Source organism: Suricata suricatta, chromosome 7 (genome assembly GCF_006229205.1).
Source record: "Suricata suricatta isolate VVHF042 chromosome 7, meerkat_22Aug2017_6uvM2_HiC, whole genome shotgun sequence".
NCBI lineage: Eukaryota > Metazoa > Chordata > Mammalia > Carnivora > Herpestidae > Suricata > Suricata suricatta.
In genome coordinates this window covers 144,883,321-144,901,443 of record NC_043706.1, presented here as the reverse complement: position 1 = coordinate 144,901,443, position 18,123 = coordinate 144,883,321, and the positions used below count along the sequence as shown (strand labels likewise).

At 58.6% G+C, this 18,123-nt stretch overlaps 1 protein-coding gene and 2 long non-coding RNA genes across 4 annotated transcripts in view; 1 reads left to right on the top strand and 2 right to left on the bottom strand.

The window, feature by feature from the left end:
• LOC115296253 overlaps positions 1 to 18,123 on the bottom strand; it is a 50,656-nt gene that overhangs the window by 8,174 nt on the left and 24,359 nt on the right. The gene's annotated exons all lie outside the window — the stretch shown is intronic.
• The window catches only part of LOC115296251, a 31,103-nt gene continuing 16,461 nt past the window's right edge, over positions 3,482 to 18,123 (bottom strand). The window contains exon 4 of one of the 2 annotated variants that reach the window (XM_029944721.1): positions 3,482 to 3,711. In XM_029944721.1, the coding sequence (XP_029800581.1) occupies positions 3,571 to 3,711 (141 nt within the window). In that variant the 3' untranslated portion in view covers positions 3,482 to 3,570. Of the gene's footprint in view, positions 3,712 to 14,620; positions 15,378 to 18,123 lie in introns of those variants that run through there. The other variant, XM_029944720.1, reaches the window with a different exon arrangement.
• Positions 4,743 to 6,206, top strand: LOC115296252. The gene is made up of 2 exons (XR_003910809.1): positions 4,743 to 5,605; positions 5,836 to 6,206. It is a non-coding gene; the product is annotated as an uncharacterized LOC115296252 (long non-coding RNA).

Genomic DNA, 18,123 nt, shown 5'->3' with positions numbered 1-18,123 from the left:
GCGTTCACCCACGCACCTTCACGTCCACACAATGACACACATTCACAGGCTTGTGTTCACACACATGTTCACATGTGCGTGCTCACGGACACGTGTTTGCTCAGTCACGCACACTCACACACACATAGTCCACACATGAGTTGTTGGATTTCCCCTCCTCGCGAGGAGCTGGAGCGCGGCACGGACAAAACTGAAGGAATGCCCGTGACACGGCGTCACACAGAAAGGGGTCTGCAGGGCTGTTTCTGGGCATGTGTGCTTTTGTCCTTGCTAAAAAAAGAGAAGTTAAACATAAACAGACAAAATTATTTCTTCAGGCCAAAGTGTCTAGATTGTAAGCTGCTTTTCCCATAACATTGTACTCTTTGTGTTAAATATTTAAAACACAGACATGAGACAGATGGAGGGGAGTGTCCACGTGTCCGCGTAGACGAATCTGCATGACAGGGTCAGTCCTCTACTAACGTGCGGAGTGACGCTAGACCAACACTTCTCCACGGGGAAACGAAGGGGCTTAGGGAAGCCTTAGCAGTACGTCACTGGTTACACGGCGCAGCACGTCAACACCAGAAGGCCCCCGCGTCGCAGGGGCAGGTTTCCCGCTGCCCGTCACAGGCTGTGTGCGGTCTCCGTGAATGGGGAGTCACCGCCCGGCCGTTGCCCTCGGGGCCCTGCCGACCGTCCCCGCCTCTGGAGCAGGGGGCTGAGCCCCACTCAGGTGACCGGTGTCCCGTGTGGCTGGCACGCCACTGGCTGCGCAGCGAAGAAACGCACCCTTCGAACCTAGGGGACGCCGGGTCCCCCTGAGGGTCAGGACGAGCTGTGTGACTCCATCTGCCGATTTGCGGGGTGACCTCATCACAAAAACACCTCGTAAGCGACATCCACAATAACGCTTACCCACATATCCTGCTGCCACCGCCCCGCCAGGTAGACACGTGAAATTATCCGCTCCAGGGGCTTGACGGCTCCGCCAGCCTCCAGAGCGGCCACACCACATACACCCCACGGGAGGGTCTGTCCCTGGCGTGCACTTCCTTCCCAGGAAACGGGCACGTGTGATACCATGTCAACCATTCGGCCAGATTCCCTGAGTGAGCGTCACGCTGACTTTCGTGCATGTGTCTGGCCAGGCCATGGCACCCAGTTGTCTGGCAAACACTGGTCCAGATGTCACGGTGATGGCGTCCGTGGATGTCATCGACTGAGTCCAGCAGACGGCCCTCGGGGGTGTGTGGTTCATCCGGTAGCCGACGGCCTTAGGAGTAAACACTGAGGTTTCCTAGGAAGACGGACTCCTGTCCCAAGCGTGTCCCCCGGTGATCCTCCCCGGCCTCGGCTGGCATGCGTTCTGCAGCCCGTCCAGTCTGCCGGGCGCACCTGCTCCTCTCAGGAGTCCCTCCCGCACGCGTCCCGTTGGTCTGTCTCTATGCTGACATGGGGGCGAGCTGGCTGTAACCGTCCAGGCTCCTAAAGGCCACACAACCCAGACCCTAAGGGAGGAGATGCGGTGAAGGCTCGGCCGACCCCGCTCTCACCGCGCGGCCTCCAGAGCAGGCTCCAGACGCCGTGCTTCCCGCGCTGACGCACGCCCGGACAGCCAGGCACGTGGGCCTCCTGTCGCCGCTTCACACCCAACAACGAGCCCCCTCCAGAGACGCTGGTTCCAGCTCTGTTCCGACGTGTTGTGCTATTTTCCCGGCAGAGACCGAGGAAACCACCTCCACAGATGACGCCACCTGGGCCACAGACGGAAGAGACCGGACAGCCCTGCCAGCCGGGGGCCTGGACGCCACGTGGGCCACGCAGGTCCTAAATTAATAAGTATTTCCAACATCACCTCCCATTCCTATGGTAAAGACGGGAACAGACACGTCTATTCTAAAAGCAGTGTTGTTGAGGGGCACCTGGGGGGCTCAGTCGATTGAGCATCTGACTTTGGCTCAGGTCATGATCTCATAGCTCGTGGGTTTGAGCCCCGCATCGGGCTCTGTGCTGACAGCTCGGAGCCTGAGGCCTGCTTCGGATTCTGTGTCTCCCTCTCTCTCTGCCCCTTCCCCCTCTCCCCCACCCCCACTTACTCTCTGTCTCTCTGTGTCTCTCAAAAATAAACATAAATAAATAAATAATTGAAAGCAGTGCCGTTGAATTATTTGGTTTTCGTTCAGCGCACTGGCTCATCTGCTTTGAGCTCCGGAGAGCGGGAGTGGGGCTGCCCCGCCTGGGTGGGAGGGCCCAGAACAGCATGCAGCCGCCCCCAGCACGGAGCACACGGAAGAACAGTCACCCGGACGAGTTCTCGCGAGATTGGGCGGCGGCCTTCTCCCCCACGCTCCCCCCATTATTCGTCTACGGACCCTGATTTGCAGGGGAGCAGCAGGGCTGCCTTGGAGGAGCCGCCTGCCATCCCCAGTTAGCATTCAGACACACGGTCCAGGAGGATGAGAACAGAATTCAAACAGGGTGAAGGAGCCTGGAGGCAGGAGGGACACCGCCTGTGGGGTCAGATGGGGGCGGTGGTGTCAGGACGTCTGGGGCATCATATGACTGTCCCAGGCCGGCCTCTGTGAGACGTGCACTCCAGAGCATCATGTGTGCACACGCATATGCACACATATGTATATGTGTGTGCATTCAGGCCCGCATACAGGTTCCTATATGTGCACATGTACATGTGTGCCTGGGCACGCATGTGCACCCATATATAGACTTGTGTTTGCATTGTGTATTTGTGCACATGCATGTGCATGCACAAACATGTGCACATCCATGGGCACACACATGCATGCATGACTGTGTGTACTGCAGAGGGGGCTTGTGAGCATACATATGCATTCACATACATGCACTCATGTCCACGGACACACACGTGCACACACATGACTGTGTATAGTGCAGAGAGGGGCCATGTGAGCATACATGTGCATGCACAAACATGTATGCACGTCCACGGACACACATGGGCATGCATATCCACATGTGCACACATCCATGGCACACACATGACTGTGCATGTACCACAGGGGGGCCATGTTCTAGTAGGAGCAGAGGTGGGGCTGCACTTTGAGGAGGGAGGAGGGGTCGCAGGCTCAGGTCATAGGCACCTCTGGCAGCTGGAAGGCAAGGAAGCAGACCTCTCCTTGAGCTTCTGGAAGGAACTAGGCCAGGAGACACCCTGACTTTGACCCATTGAGACCGAGTGTGGACTTCCAACCTCCAGAAGCGTGTTTGTGGTTATTTTGTGCAGTGTCAACAAGATACTGAAACAGACACCACTATGATTTATTTCACTGAACCATAAGGGAAAAAAGGATTTCAAAACAAACTATAAGGACTTTCATAGGCCACATTTACCCTTAGACCTAACTCTACTTTCTCCATAAGATTTTATGTTTTTCAACTACAGATTTTCCTGTGATGAAGGTTGACAGAAACGTAACTCAGAAAGGTATTAGTTCAGTGAGCATTTTTTAGTCTCTACTATTTCCTCAAACCTTTATTTTCATCAGGTCCCAGGTTTTCACCACAAAAAGAAGACAGTATTGGTGAAACAAAGCTTCAGCAGCATTGTTAGGCCAAACTCCTGGAGAGACACGGGCAAAACAGAGTGGCTTGACTTGTTTGCAGTCCGCGCATGGCAAAGTTGCGTCCCAAAGCCCCTGGAGAAGTTTTGCGCATGTGTCTCCAGTCTCGTCCACGGCACCCCCTCTTCTGCAAACGGGGAGAGGACTGAGCCGTGCTACACGCTGTCTTTCCTCCTCTACACTTCCTCCGACCGGGGGTGAGTGGGAGCGTCCCCAAGCCCAGGTGACCCGTGCACACCCCGGCCGGCTGGTCCCGGGCATCCTGCGGGCACGCACCCTGGAGGACAGCCCAGGGCCAGGCTTCCCTTCACTGGGCAGCTCTGTGTTTGCACGTTTGCAAGGGTTTTGAGGCCAGCCATGACGGAGAAGCAGATGTGCACTCGTTCAAGGTGGGGTACGGCAAAGCGCCAGGCTTGGGGGTGAAGTTGGTGAGTTCAGGAAAGGGCACTTTAAGTTTGAGGCATCTTGTGTTATCCGAGCAGCAGTGCCCAGCACTCGTGAAGACATCCACACCTGGGGGGCAGAATCCGAACTCGGGAACCACTGGTATGTGTGTCTTCGTTACCAGTGCAGGGGTGAATGGGACAGCCCAGGGGGAATGCGTAGCTGTGAGGGGAAGAGATCAAGGACGCAACTGGGGAAACACCGACATTAAGGCCCACGCAGAGGAAGGGCATTTAGAACAACCACAGAGAGCATGTTACGAAACTCTCCAAAAAAGTAGAGTTTCCAAGAAGAGAAAGTGGATCAAAACCGATGGCACCTGAGACCATGCTGGATTTGTCCACTGCGGCTCCCCATGGCCCCAGTGGTGGCAGCCACGGGGATGAGAGCAGGACAGAGAGAGGGCAGGTGAGGGAACAGGACACGCCAACACCTACGTCCTAACCCAGAGGAGACTGCACACACCGCGTATAACTGAAGCAGAGAGGACTTCGCACACGGCCCGCGACTCACAGAGGACCCTGCCCACACCGCACCTGACTCACAGAGGACCCTGTGCACACCACATGAGACTCACAGAGGACCCTGCCCACACCCCCCGTGACTCACAGAGGACCCTGCCCACACCCCCCGTGACTCACAGAGGACCCTGTGCACACTGCTCAGGACTCACAGAGGACCCTGCGCACACTGCACCCGACTCACAGAGGACCCTGCCCACACCCCCCGTGACTCACAGAGGACCCTGCGCACACCGCTCAGGACTCACAGAGGACCCTGCACACACCACATGAGACTCACAGAGGACCCTGCCCACACCGCGCGTAGGCCTGAAGAGAATATACTACCTTATGCCAGCTGCGCCCCACAAAGCAGATACAATAAACAGACAGCGTGTCTTTAGAATGATCGCCTGACTCCCAACTCTCTCCACAGCAGCAAGAAAAGCCAGCAAGCCTCGAGGGACGAAGAGGGAGTCTCGCTGACGTGGAAACAGGGAGTGTGTTTGTGGATCTCGGCCACGGCTGGGGGTCTCCAGCGTTAGAAGACGTCTGCCTAGTGTGGCAGTGGCGTTGAGCCTGTGCCTTATTCAGAAACCACCCTTCGTGGATTTTCCTGAGGTTGGAAGCCGAGGCCCCCCAGCCTGACCTCCTGACCCGGAGCACGAGGGAGCCGAGGGCCCCCCGGGAAGGCTCCTGCCACACAGAGAGAGCCCGGATCTTGCAGGGAGCTAAACGCCAGTCTACACAGGAAGCAGAAAAGACAAGAAAACACCACAAAGATCCATCAGCAATTTCCAGAATGGAGAAGAATAACCAGGAACCAAGTGTCTTCAACAGAAACCTCTTTTAAAGGGGTGGGAAGGCCCTGCGGATGAAGGGACATGCCCCCCCCCACGCTCCGTAGGGGACAAGTTCGCAGTCCCGCACAAGCGCATCCAGCACAGAGGCCCGTCGAACGCCAGGGGCAGCAGACGCGGGCCGCCGTTGGTGACACCGGGACAGCACCGCTGAGTGCTGTGGACGCAGTGACAGATCGTGGTGGTGGCAGAAAGGACGGATTTACGGGCAGGGAAGGTGGGTGCAAGTGTATGTTGGGCCTAGTTGTGAAACGCGCCCACCCAGTCTTTGAGGGGACACAGCTGAGCCCGAACACCGGGACATGGCCAATTCCGGGCTCTGCTGGCAGACTCCACTCACTTCTGGCTTCGGGGCACGTTTGAGAAGCTTTAGGGTAAATGGTTTGGAAAGAAAGGGGCTTCTTGTTGCCACTGCCACTGACCCTCTGTGAGTTTTTTGTCACCCAGGGTCCACCAGCGTCCATGTGTTCTGTGCTCCCTGTCAACGCGCAGGACGCCCTGGGGTCCCCTGGCCGCCCGACACCAGGAAGGAAGGAGATCCGCCCAGCAGACACCGGCCCCCCCCACACGGCCCTTCCCCCGCAGCGACGGGAAGTCAAGGCTGCCGATGTGGGGGCACCGGCGACACCCAGACAGAGGACAGGACTGCCTTAGCCGGGCGCCCGAGGGCCTGATGGCCCCAGACAGGCGGCCCACAGAGCCCGGCAAGGGTGAGCGCTCCAGGGGACAGAGGGCAGGGACAAGGGGGAGGAAAACGGAGAGCAGGAAGGTCAAGATGGAAAGCGCGGCGCCGTGACAAATATATTTTAATGAGTTCAGCTGTGCCTTTTTGTGCCCGAGATCAATAGGCAGCGTGTGAATGGCCATTGATGAGCAGAGGTAACAGCTGCTGAATGTGGGGCGCAGGCCGGCCTGCGGGTTTGGGGTGCGGCTCTCTGCTGCTCACAGATTTGTTACACTTGGCGGAGTGACATCACAGCCCCACCGGGGGTGGGGGACCGGCCGTCCTGCGGGCGGCGGCTGCCTGTCCTCAGAGCAGCGGAGGGGCTCGGACACCCCCCTCCCGGAGCTGGGCCAGGCCAGGTGGGCCCAGAAAGGTGTCTGACACCCCCCCAGAGCCAGGACGGGCGGGCCCAGGAGGGGCTCTGACACCCCCCCCCCCCAGAGCCGGGCCTGGAGCGGCTGCTGAAGGGGAAAGCCTCCCGTAGTCCAGGAAAAAGCCCGAGGATTCGCAGTGACCTAAGTGTGCACACTCTCCAATAAAACATGCACTTTTTATTCTTTTCCTTTTTACCTGCACTTAGCATGTGAGCTCAGTGGGTCCTGGGGCCGGCATCCCTGAGACAGCCCTCGTGTCCCTGTGGAGACCCTGGCCCAGTGGCACGGCCATGGGGACAGGGCGCAGGAGGACACAGGAGCAAACAGACCACACCTGCCTCTCCAGACACACGTCCAGGGGACGGCACGGGGCCCGAGGGGGCGTGGGCCCCAGGAACCCCCCGCCCCAGAGCAGTGGCTTCTCCTGCCTGGACTCGCCACCCCTGCCACGGGGCAGCGTGTCCGTGCATCCATGTGTGGGCCCGAGGAACTGTCCCACCCACCTGACCTGGCCCAAGGTCCTGGGGTTCCAAGAGAGTCACTGCCCACAGCACCCTTGACCGAGTGTGGGGACAGCCGCCAGGACGGAGCAGGAGGGCACTGGGTGGGACACCTTCGGTAAAGAAGAGGGAACATGACATGTGTGCCCTCAGGACCGGCCCTCGGATTGCGTCCCCACACGGTGTCAGCACCACGCCAGCCACCACACTGGCCGCCGAGGACTAGGGCTGCTTTTCACAAGCCCAGGGCCCAGCAGGGACACCGCCTTGTCACTCAGCCTGTGACACCTCAGAGGGAACGCGGGCGAAGCCACCTGGAAGCGTGTGTGCCTCTCTTCCACTCTTGTTACACAAACCCCTGCAAGGTGACCCGCTGCCTTCCCTGAAGACCTGCGTGTCCCCAGGGTCCCGCCCGCATCCCTGCCACCTGTGGCCACACAGCGCCAGTGACCCCACTCTTTCGCTTGAGATGGGCCTGAGATGGGCCGTCTGCCTGTCCTCAGTCCTCACGCAGCTGCTCCTGACCGTGGCCACAGCCCCTCCTGCCGCCCCGCCCCCGTGGGAGGGAAACACGCACAAGCCCCTCCCCCACCCGGCCTCCCTGCTCTGCCCGCTCTCCTCCGTGGCTGGGGACCCCTCTGTGCTCTCTGTCCTGGGGGTGAGAGGGGCCCCTCCCTCCCCCGCGGGTCCCTGAGGAGGCAATTGCAGCCCCCCAAGCTCACGGTGCCGACCCTGAGCGCGTGCCCCCTCTGGGTTCAGGTTACCTCGGGAAGGTCAGGACGATGGTGGAGGACAATGTTTCTCTCTCCGAAGAGCGCGTCTGCCCGAGCCCTGCTTCCCATCCTACAGGCCCCGGGGCCCTCCCACTCCGGGGTCCCCAGCCTTCTTCGGCCCAGGTTCCACGACGAAGACAGAGAAACAAGGTTTGCACCAACACCAGATGCAGGTGCGTTAAGCTTCTCAGCACACGCGGTCCACGCCCGGTGTGCACCGAGGCTCGGGGGCCCCGATGCCTGACACCCAGGAACCCCCTCCATGAGCTAAGGGACCAGAAAGGAGAGGGAAGTGGTGTGAATCGTGCGAGGAAAACCTGTGTGGTTTTCTGCGGCGGCCACACCGGCTCGCTAGGGAAGACTAGGTGTGTGCTGCGTAGACCCAGGCCCGCGCCCCGCCCCGTGCCCCGCCCCCTTCCCCAGGCTTGCTCCCAGCGCCCTGCTCAAATCGGATTCAACACGCATCGCTCACCTGGTGCTTTATCACTCCCTGAGTTTACCCACTGTGGTTTCCATGCGGAGGACCCTTGTTGGGCCCGCGCGCACTGCACGCACCACGCACAGGGACAGGGCGCTGCCCGCAGCTGCGCAGATGGAGGAGGAGCCTCCTTGTGGACCCAGCGGCGGAACAGAGACACCTTCCGCTGCGTTGGCTGGTCAGAGCCCTTACCCGACTCTGTCCTGTGTGGGGGGTGGAGCCGGGAAGACCTGTGGGACCACAGAGTAAGCTGCTCCTGACACGCCCCCTAAAAGTTACGATGGGCTCTCGGGCGTGTCCAGGTCATCACAAACACCTGTCGTCTTCTCTTGCCACAAATTCTTAAATCTGTGTCAGGACGAAACCGCACACCGTCCCCCCCACCTCCCCCCACGGTGTCTGGGCTGTTTCTGAGCTTTCGTGCTGCTTCCTTCTGGCGACACAGCTTCCTGCTTATTCACTCATTCGCCTCATGCGGGTCCGTGACCTCTGGATGCTGTGCGCACGTCCTTGGACGCATCCCGACAGCTGCCTGGACTCTTGCAGGGACTTCGCAGGGCACCGCCTGGGAACGGGGGCAGACACGGAAGTCGGGCGGCGCTCCAGACGCACCGAGGCCATCTTTATTCAGCAGGGCTGCCGGGGAGGCGCGCCCGCCTGTCGGAGAGGCGCTGGGCCAGGGGAGAGCTGGCACATGCCGATGCAGAGTTGGTGCGGTGCCTGTGCGCCCACGGAACTACCACGGGGACAGCAAGCCCCCGTCCGCGTGGACTCTCGCACGGCCACGACCCTCACTGAGCGGTACTGGAGCCTCAGAAGGACACGATGATGGCGGAGACCTGCCCCCACTGATGGTGGGAAAATTGGGGCTTTGCGAGCAAGGGGAGTGGTCTGCTCAGCCCACTCGGAGGTAAGTGGGCTGATGGGGGTTCAAACCCGGGTCTTTGTCTGGACTGTCCTGTCGCAAACTGCCCCACAGAGCTCCGCTGTGGTCGCCGTGGCTTACCGGAGGCCGATGTCCCCCCTCCTTCCCTAACACCTGCACCGGCCTGACTTGTTGGGGCCTCTGGAAACCTGTCCCCAAGCTGCGTCTCCAGTTTCGGGCCTGACCAACCTGACCTCTCTCCGCTCATTTCCTCCTGAATCCCTCCGGCCCCAGAACTGTCGGGGTGCTTGGGCCGCGGCGATGGGCGCGACTTCACGCCCTCAGCAAGGTGAGGCTCGGGAGGCCAAGAAAAACAGAGAAAGGGAGAAGGTGTTTCAAACAGGCCTTCATCCTCTGCAGAAAATGAGACACTCGGCTGCGTCCTTGACATGACCTTGTGGGGCCAGTCTGAGCGCTCTGGCCCCCTCTGCGTGGCGTTAACGTGGAGGCCGGGCTCTCAGCCCTCCGCCCGCCTTCTGAAGAAAAGAGTGGTCAGCATAGTGAAAGTGGGGCCCTCAATAGGACTGTTTTTCAGGGAGAGGGCCGTACAGGAGACGAGAGACACAGCTTGCCCGCCCCCCCCCGAGCGATACCCGATGCCAGCCGTCCCCCGGGAGGGCCGGGCGCACCTCCGAAGCTCCAGAGAAGGGCGTTCACTCAGGGGAAACAGGGGCCACCACGCCCCCCGGGGATCGACACTGACTGCCCCCTGGGACGTCCACTGCCCCGGGGAGCGGGCCTGTCTGCCGGCACAGCTGGTCTCCCGAGGGCTCGCATCCGCCACCATGTCTTCGTGCCGCTGCACAAAGGACACGCCACACAGAGAGAGAGCTCTGAGTGACGGGAAACGTGCCACAGGGCTGGCCGTGGGAAAGCGGCTGACGGGGGCAGGCCCGTGGGGCACAGCAAGCTTACCGGGCCGTTACCGAACCCCCCGTCCATGGGCTTTAGAATACATGTGCAATATTTCCTACAAAACTCGTCCTTATGTGCAAATTACCATTTTCTTTATGCTTGGTCTCCAATAAGGTCCAAGATCCACAGCTGCGCAATGTGGTGACCCGACTGCCGCCTGCTAACTGGCGCCATACGATCTGATTCCGCACACGGGTCGTCTCTTCCCCGACTCTTCCTGTTCCGTGTTAGCCGACTGCATAGCAGCAAATACAGATGCCACTTTACTCCTGCTCCAGTGTCAACTCGTCACTCCTCCGGGTGGGAAACACCAGCCCCAAGGGACAGCCAACCACAGAGCATCTCACCCCCCGGCCGCCTCAGCGGCAGCTGCGCACCAGTCGGCACCCGGTCCTGAGCGGGGAAGGTGAGTGCGAGGCAGGAGAGACCCAAGTCAGGTTCCTCCTGTCGACCAAACATCACTTAAAAGAGCACGCTTCCCTCCATATTTTAAGCAATTAGACTTTTCTTTTAAGTTTTTATTTATTTTGAAAGAGAGAAAGAGAGAGAGAGAATCCCAAGCAGGCTCCGCACTGTCAGCACAGAGCCTGATGCTGGGCTCGATTTCACGAACCAAGCGATCATGACCTGACCTGAAATAAAGAGCCAGACACCTAACTGAGCCACCCAGGTGCCCCAAGTAAGTCAATTTTTTAGGAACTACACACGCACTGAGTAAAATGAAAGGCACCTGAAAAAGTATATCTGCTGAGCTGAGAGCACTTCTCAGAGGAGAAGAATCAGTATATTTGCATGTTCCCATGATCCAATCACACAACTCGAAGCTCTCTCATTAGCATACGAAGTCAAGACAGTATTAATGGCAAAAAGCACTGCTACGATCTTGCGAGCCTTCCGCTGGAATTAAACCTTTTGCTAAATGATGCCAGCTCTCCATCCAGAGACGGAAACCACATACGACAGGCTCAAGGACAGAATCTCTATCTCCACAGCTATTGGTCATCTGCTATGGCGAGGCAGTTTGCTAGGCTAAAAGCTAGGCGTCATCCACATCAGTCTTCTTGACTTGGAAAAAACGTTCTCAGAAGTCGGACACTATGTAGTCATTACTGTTCACTTATAGTTATTGAAATAATCACTTTACTGTGTATAAATTACATAAAGAAGCCCATCACATGCTCCACATGTCTTGAGAGAAGATAACCCTATTTGGACAGCTCTCCCTTCCATGGACAAACTGCCCAAACACATGCAGACCAAACCGAAATGGCACCCTGGTTGGGACACTCCCATTCTCCAGGAAGGAGACAGGGACCACCCAGATGCCTCACGTCCTTGGTTTGCCCAAGGACGGACTGAGCCACGGAAGCTTCAAAATGGCCCTTGGCATTTGCACGTAGACCCACACGCCCTTTCCCTTCCCCGGGGGCGCCCTCTGGTGGGAGGGATATGCAACTGCAGGGTGGCCATTGAAGCCACACCTCCCCCTCTGGAAAGGTGCAGCCTCCTGGTTAGGTACCGGACGGTGGGCAGAGGCCAAGTCCGCGGGTGCGGGCACAGTTAGAGCTGGCGTGAGGAAGCGGCCCCACACCCTGAGACTCCGCCTCTCCTGGCAATTCCCCCTATCGTCTCAAAATCCCATGAGGAAGGGTCAGAAAGGACCAGACACAGATAAAAGGGCAGAGTGGGGTGCCTGGGTGGCTCAGTCGGTTACGTGTCTGACTTCAGCTCGGGTCACGGTCTCAGTCTGTGGGTTCCAGCCCCTAGTCGGGCTCTGTGCTGACAGCTCAGAGCCTGGAGCTGCTTCGGATTCTGTCTCCCTCTCTTGCCCCTCCTCCACTCACATTCTGTCTTTCAGGAATAAACATTTAAACATTGTTTAAAGAAGAATAAGGTAAACTGTCCAGGCAAGAGTAGCGGCAGGTGTATTTTTAAGGAGGCTGTTATGTTTTCCACAGCTCCACAATCATGCCCAACCACAAGACGGACCCTCAGACCCTAGAAAAATAAAACGACGTCCAGAGCAGCCCTAATATTTCAGTCGTGAGGAAGCAGTATTCCGAAGGAGGTAGGGCAGTGGCCGCTGAGCCGAGCATGGGGCCTGGGCGGACCAGGCGGCGGGTGGCACCGGAGGGGCGCATTCGGGTGGAGACACAGAGGCGGGGGTGCAGCGGCTGCCCGCCTGTCCGCAGAGCCAGGCGTCCCCCAGGGAACCCGTGATGCCCGCCGGGGGGCTGGGCCGGCAAGTGAGGCAGAACCGGGTCCCGCCCCGGTAAGATGGAGCAGTCAGACAGAAGTCGCCAGTCCATGCAGACAGAGACAGGGGTGGGTTCTAAAAACCAGAAGGAAGCGAAGGTGACTTTGCAGCCGAGGTGAGGAGACCGGCACAGCCCTGTCCCGGAGGAAAGCGCAGGAGGCGGGCTCCGCCTGCAGGAGGAACTGGGCGCAGCTCAGCCAGCCGGGGCTCAGGGCCAGCGACTGCAGCGGGGTCCGGGCGCAGGGAGGGGGCGGGGGCCTTGCAGACGGTGGGGCCGGAGAGCAAGCTGGCTGACAGGGATCCGAATCCGCGCGGGACCTGCTTTTCCTCTCGTGGGTGAGACGGTGGGGACCCGGAGACGAGCACCTGCCGGGCGGGGCCAGCGATGGGGCTGCGGTGCACCGCTCCCCCTCCCGCCTCCCGCGGGATCTCACCCCTCGCACCAGCAGCCACAAGCCAGCTCCTCGCCCTCAGGGCACAAGGCCGCAGTCCCTCCCCGCCCCTCCCGTCCTGGGGCGGGGGCCCTGGCCACACCTGTCAGGCCTCCCCCGCTGCAGATGCCCAGGCGCGCACCTGCCCCCTTTCATCTCAATGAATCGAGACACTAAGTGCCCCCCCCCTCCCCCCAGGCCTCCAGTGACCTTTCCAGGAAAACATGGCCCCTTCAGCGGGAAGCACTAACTGCTCCCCTGCCCAGATTCCAAGAGGCTCCCCGCTCAGGTTTCAAGAGCTGTCTGCCTGGCACCCCTTCCCCCGGGCCGTTCCGTCAGCCCAGGCATTTAATTAACGAATCACAACCTGCTCACAGAGGTCCACAGAACATGGTGTTCCGTGTGCAATTTTTTCCTTCCAATTCATTTATTATGAGCGCGGAGTACATCTGAGCGGCTCCCCGAGGGGGCACGGGGGTAATTGGTCCCTCCATCTGCCGAGCGGCTCTGAACCCGGCGGTGGCGCACAAGAGGGAGGGCAGGGGGCGTCTGGGACGTGGCTGGCACTCAGTCGCGTGAGCGGCCACAGGGGACCCACCCAGGCTGTGACTGCAGGGTGGGGTGCACAAGCTCCGCGGTGCCCTGGCGAGGCAGTCTCTCCCGCCCCAGAGCAGGCCTGCCCACGGGCCGCGCTCACACAGGCGGGTGCTGGGGGCCCAAGGCTGCTCTCGAATCATCTCCTGGGAAACGGAACTGCCGCGGGTCCTCTGTCCCAGATCTGCTGACCTGGAAACCCCGGGCTTTTTGGCGTCTCAGGGCAGCGCCCTCCTCCTGGGTGGGCGGAAAGCATCTCTGGGTCCCAGGCTTCGAGATTCTGACCCAGCAAGTGTGCACTCGGCCGGGCCCGCATCTCTCTGCACAGCCAAGCAAGGTGGGGAGATGCCCGGGGCCAGGCTCAGAGGGGCCGAGAGCCAGCGTCCCCCTTGCTGCTGTGACAATTCAGCGGCCTAATGGCCCGAGAGGCTGACCCCCTGCAGCTGCCCTGGGCCCCCCGGGAGCGCGGGACCGGACCTGGGGAAGGGACCTCTCTCAGTTCCTCCCCGCGGCCTCTGCAGTCCGCTGCGGCCCTTGGCTCGGGGCTCCTTCCCGCCTCCACAGGCGGCAGAGCCCGTTTTCCTCCCCCACCCCCCCGACCCACCCCTGGGGCCCCGACGTCCCCGCAGAGGGCCCTGGCGAGGAGAGGGGACCACCGGGCTCTTCCAGGATGATCCCCCTGCTTTCAGGCAGCTGCGTGGTGACATAGACTCCGATCCAGGTCTCCTCTGTCACCTACACGGACGTGGCTGCGGGACTGGGGGCCAAACACGGGCATCTGTGGGGCGTTCTGCTTCCAATACCCGCCCTAAGAAAATTTTAAGGTGAAAGCTTTTAAAGTTGCAAAAGGAAAACTCGGTCGGTGGCTGGTGGGAAGGATGGGACCCCCCTCTCGGGGGTCCTGCTGTGTGCGGAGAACGGGCTGGCCGGGGAGGCCGCCGCACTGCAGTCCGCGCCTCGGAAGGTTTTTAAACTAAAGTGAATTAGTTACTTTGATAGATGCAGGACCATTCCGTTAATCTACTTCTTCTTGAGTGTGTTTTCACGGTTCGCAGCTTTGAAGGGACTGGCCCGACTCATCCGCCAGGCGCCGTGTGCAGCGGTGTTCATGGTGGCTTGTCACCGGCATCCCGAGTGCCTGTGGGTCTGTGACAGCACCCCGTCCTTTATTCCTGGTATTACACCTGGTCATTTCTCTTTTTTGTCATTATGGTTAGAGGTTTACTGATTTTGGGTAATATTTTCAAAAAATTCCGTTTTTTTTTTAAAGTTTACTTATTTATTAGGAGAGCGCGCTCAAGTGAGGGAGGGGCAGAGACAAGATCGTGACCTAAACTGAAAACAAGCTTCTGATGCTTAAGCCCCCTCAAAATCCGTCTGAATTCATTCATTTTCTGTTGTTTTCCTGTTTCCGGTTTTCATACAGTTCAAAATATTTCCCAGATTTCTTGCAGTGTCTTTACCTTGTGGATTCTTTAAGTGTGTCACCTAATTTTCAAGTAGTTAGAGGTTCTCTGAATATCTTTCTGTTATTAATTTCTACATTAATTTTGTTATGGTCAGAAAACATGTTTTGTATGATTTCAGTTCTATATCAGTTTTTTGGGACCCAAGACGGTTTGTTTGGTGGGTTTCGTGTCCAGCCAAGAAGACCCGTGGGTCCGTGTCACACAGCAGCAGGCTTGTGGGCTGGCGGCGGCCCTTCCGCAGGTTCCGGCAAAGGGGTATTGAGCTCTCCAACTGTAACCACTGATTCCTTATTGCTTATTTCAGATACATCAGTTTGTATTTTATGTATTTTGAAGTTCTTCTGTTCAGTGGGTGCCCGCTTAGGATTGTAAGTCGGCAAACTGACCATTCATCATGATGTCGTCTCCCTCTTCTGTGCTCTGGCGTCTCCCTGCCCGGCATCGCGTGGCGCCTGCAGCGTTGCTTTGTGGCCGTTCGCACAGCACAGGGGACTCCCAGCACGCTCGACCTTCCAAATCCAATCTGATCATCTCTCGTTTGTAATTAATCTGTTTAAGCCATTTGTATTGAATTCAGTTACTAATATGTTTGGATATAAGTTAACTATTTTATTGTTTTGTTTGTTCCCTATATTTTTCACTGCTCTATTTCCCCCTTTGTCTTTCTTAGAATTATTCGACTACTATCAACTCTTCCGTGTTACCATCTCTGGGGGGGTCTGGTGTGTGTCACTGTACAGCCGTGTGACTATGGAGCTGCTGGATGGAGTAACGGCATCAATTAAGAAGTTTAACGTTTCACTCTCTGCTTAGAGTGGAGGTTCTTCTGCAGGACAAAGGGCTGAGCTCAGGGGCCTCTGCTCAGGGGTCCCCGCTCAGGGTCCTCCGCTCAGGGGTCCCCGCTCAGGGGCCCACACTCGGGGGTCCCCGCTCAGGGGTCCACACTCGGGGGTCCACGCTCAGGGGCCCACACTCGGGGGTCCACGTTCAGGGGCCCACGCTCGGGGGTCCACGCTCAGGGGCCCACACTCGGGGGTCCACGCTCAGGGGTCCACACTCAGGGGTCCACGCTCAGGAGCCCATGCTCAGGGGTCCCCACTCAGGGGCCCACACTCAGGGGTCCACGCTCAGGGGCCCACACTCAGGGCCCCACTCTCAGGGGTCCACGCTCAGGGGTCCACACTCAGGGGTCCACACTCGGGGGTCCACGCTCGGGTTCACGCTCAGGGGTCCACAATCAGGGGCCCACGCTCAGGGGTCCACGCTCAGGGGTCCACACTCAGGGGTCCACAATCAGGGGTCCACACTCAGGGGTCCACGCTCAGAAGGCCACAATCTGGGAGCCTCATGCTTAGATCATGCTCTTTGATAACTGCCTTGAAATGCTTCCTGACTTTGAATGGGGGCCTCGCATCTCGTCCTGCTCTGGTCCCGCGGTCCGTGTGACTGGCACCGAGTGCGATAAGGGCCCCGGGCAGTCTGGTTCTCTGCTCCCAGATCCACATAAAACACACAATATGTAGTTTCGGGGGGGTAGGTCTTTTTGTTTTAAGTTTATTTATTTATTTTGAGAGAGAGTGGGGAGGAGCAGAGAGAGAGCAAGAGAGAGGATCCCAAGCAGGCCCCACACTGCAGAGCCCAACTAGGGGTTTAATCCCATGAACCATGAGATCATGACCTGAGCCAAAGCCAAGAGTCAGGCCTCAACTGCCTGAGCCATCCTGGTGCCCCCAAACATAGTTTTTAACATAATACACTTTGTCTATTGTTAATCCAGGGGCAAAAAGAAGCATCACGTCTGGCGCTGGTTTGCTGTAAGAGACGCCCCTTCTCTCTGGCTCTGACACTTGGGGTCCTGCCTGGGTCTGTCCTAAGAAGCCGGGCTCCCAGCGCCCCCCTGCCCTCCGGTAAGTGACGCACAGACTCCCAGGGAGCACACGTGCAGGAAGACTGACGGGAACAAATCACAGGGCTTACGGGGTCCCGCCCCGGGGCTTAGGAGACCCCGGAAATGTCTGGATTTTGCGTAGTCGGGTGTGGTGTCACCAGTGAGATCACAGCCAGGACCCGTGACCCACCCTGTGGCCTCCTGGCATTTCCACCAAATGTGTTTAAACTCCAGGGATCTCGCAAGAAAACCCACAGCACGTAAGAGACAAGGTTGACATTTTTACATGTATTTACTTTGTATCTTATCCCATATAAAACTCTATGTTTTTCTATGTAACGTAGACATATTAGAACATGCAGGGCGCCTGGGGGGCTCAGTCGGTTAAGTGGCTGACTTCGACTCGGGTCATGATCTCACGGTTCGTGGGTTCGAGCCCCACATCAGGCTCTGTGCTGACAGCTCAGAGCCAGGAGCTGCTTCAGATTCTGTGTCTCCCTCTCTCTCTGTCCCTCCCCTGCTCGCACTGTCTCTCTCTGCCTCTCAAAAATAAATAAAAAACATTAAAAAATTTAAAAAAGGATGTTTCTTATGGATATGATTCATAACTAACTGAATAAATAGGCATAGCTTAGCAGCTCAGTGTGGTGCCAACCGGGCACACAAAGGGGTGGCGGTTGCACAGGGTTTCGGGGCCGGGCCGGAGGCGCGACATGGCGAGTGGGCTGCAGGCTCTCAGCAAACATCAAAGATGGATGGCGCCTGAGGGCTGATTTCATCTCAGGTCCGATCTCAGGGTCAGGGGTCAACCCTCCCGCCCCTCCCTTTGTGCTGACAGCCTGGAGCCTGCTCAGAACTCCCTCTCTCTCTCTTTCTCTCAAAATAAATAAAAACTTTTAAAATGATGCAGAGTTAATAAACAGGTGTATTTCTTTAGAAAGAGACCCCACAAGACAGACCCACATAGAGCGCGGACCCCACAGACACACAGGACGCAGAGAGCACAGCTGTGCGGGACGGAAGGGGACAGTCCTCTTCGGGGAGGCACTGCTGGGCCGGAGCCGCTGGCCCTCTGCGCCACGGCCGACAGTGGGTCCCCGGACTTCGTGGCCTCCATGGAGGCAGCCGGTAGGTCCCCTGAGTGGTTTGGGGGGACCCTTTTCGGCAGCGCTGTGGCCCCTGGGGAGGCGCAGCCTGGCAGAGGGACCCCCTAGCGGCTCTGTCCCCCCCTGCCCCCACCCCCTGACTCCAAGACCGGGGAGGGAGGGGCTAACCGCCCACCCCCACCCCAGCACCTGGTCCCCGAGGGCAGCCTCCCTGCCCCCACGCCCTTGCAGTGTGGCCTTCCTCCCGGCTCCTCTCACCTCTCACGGGAGGCCGGCCCTCATCCGGGGGGGACAGCCCTCA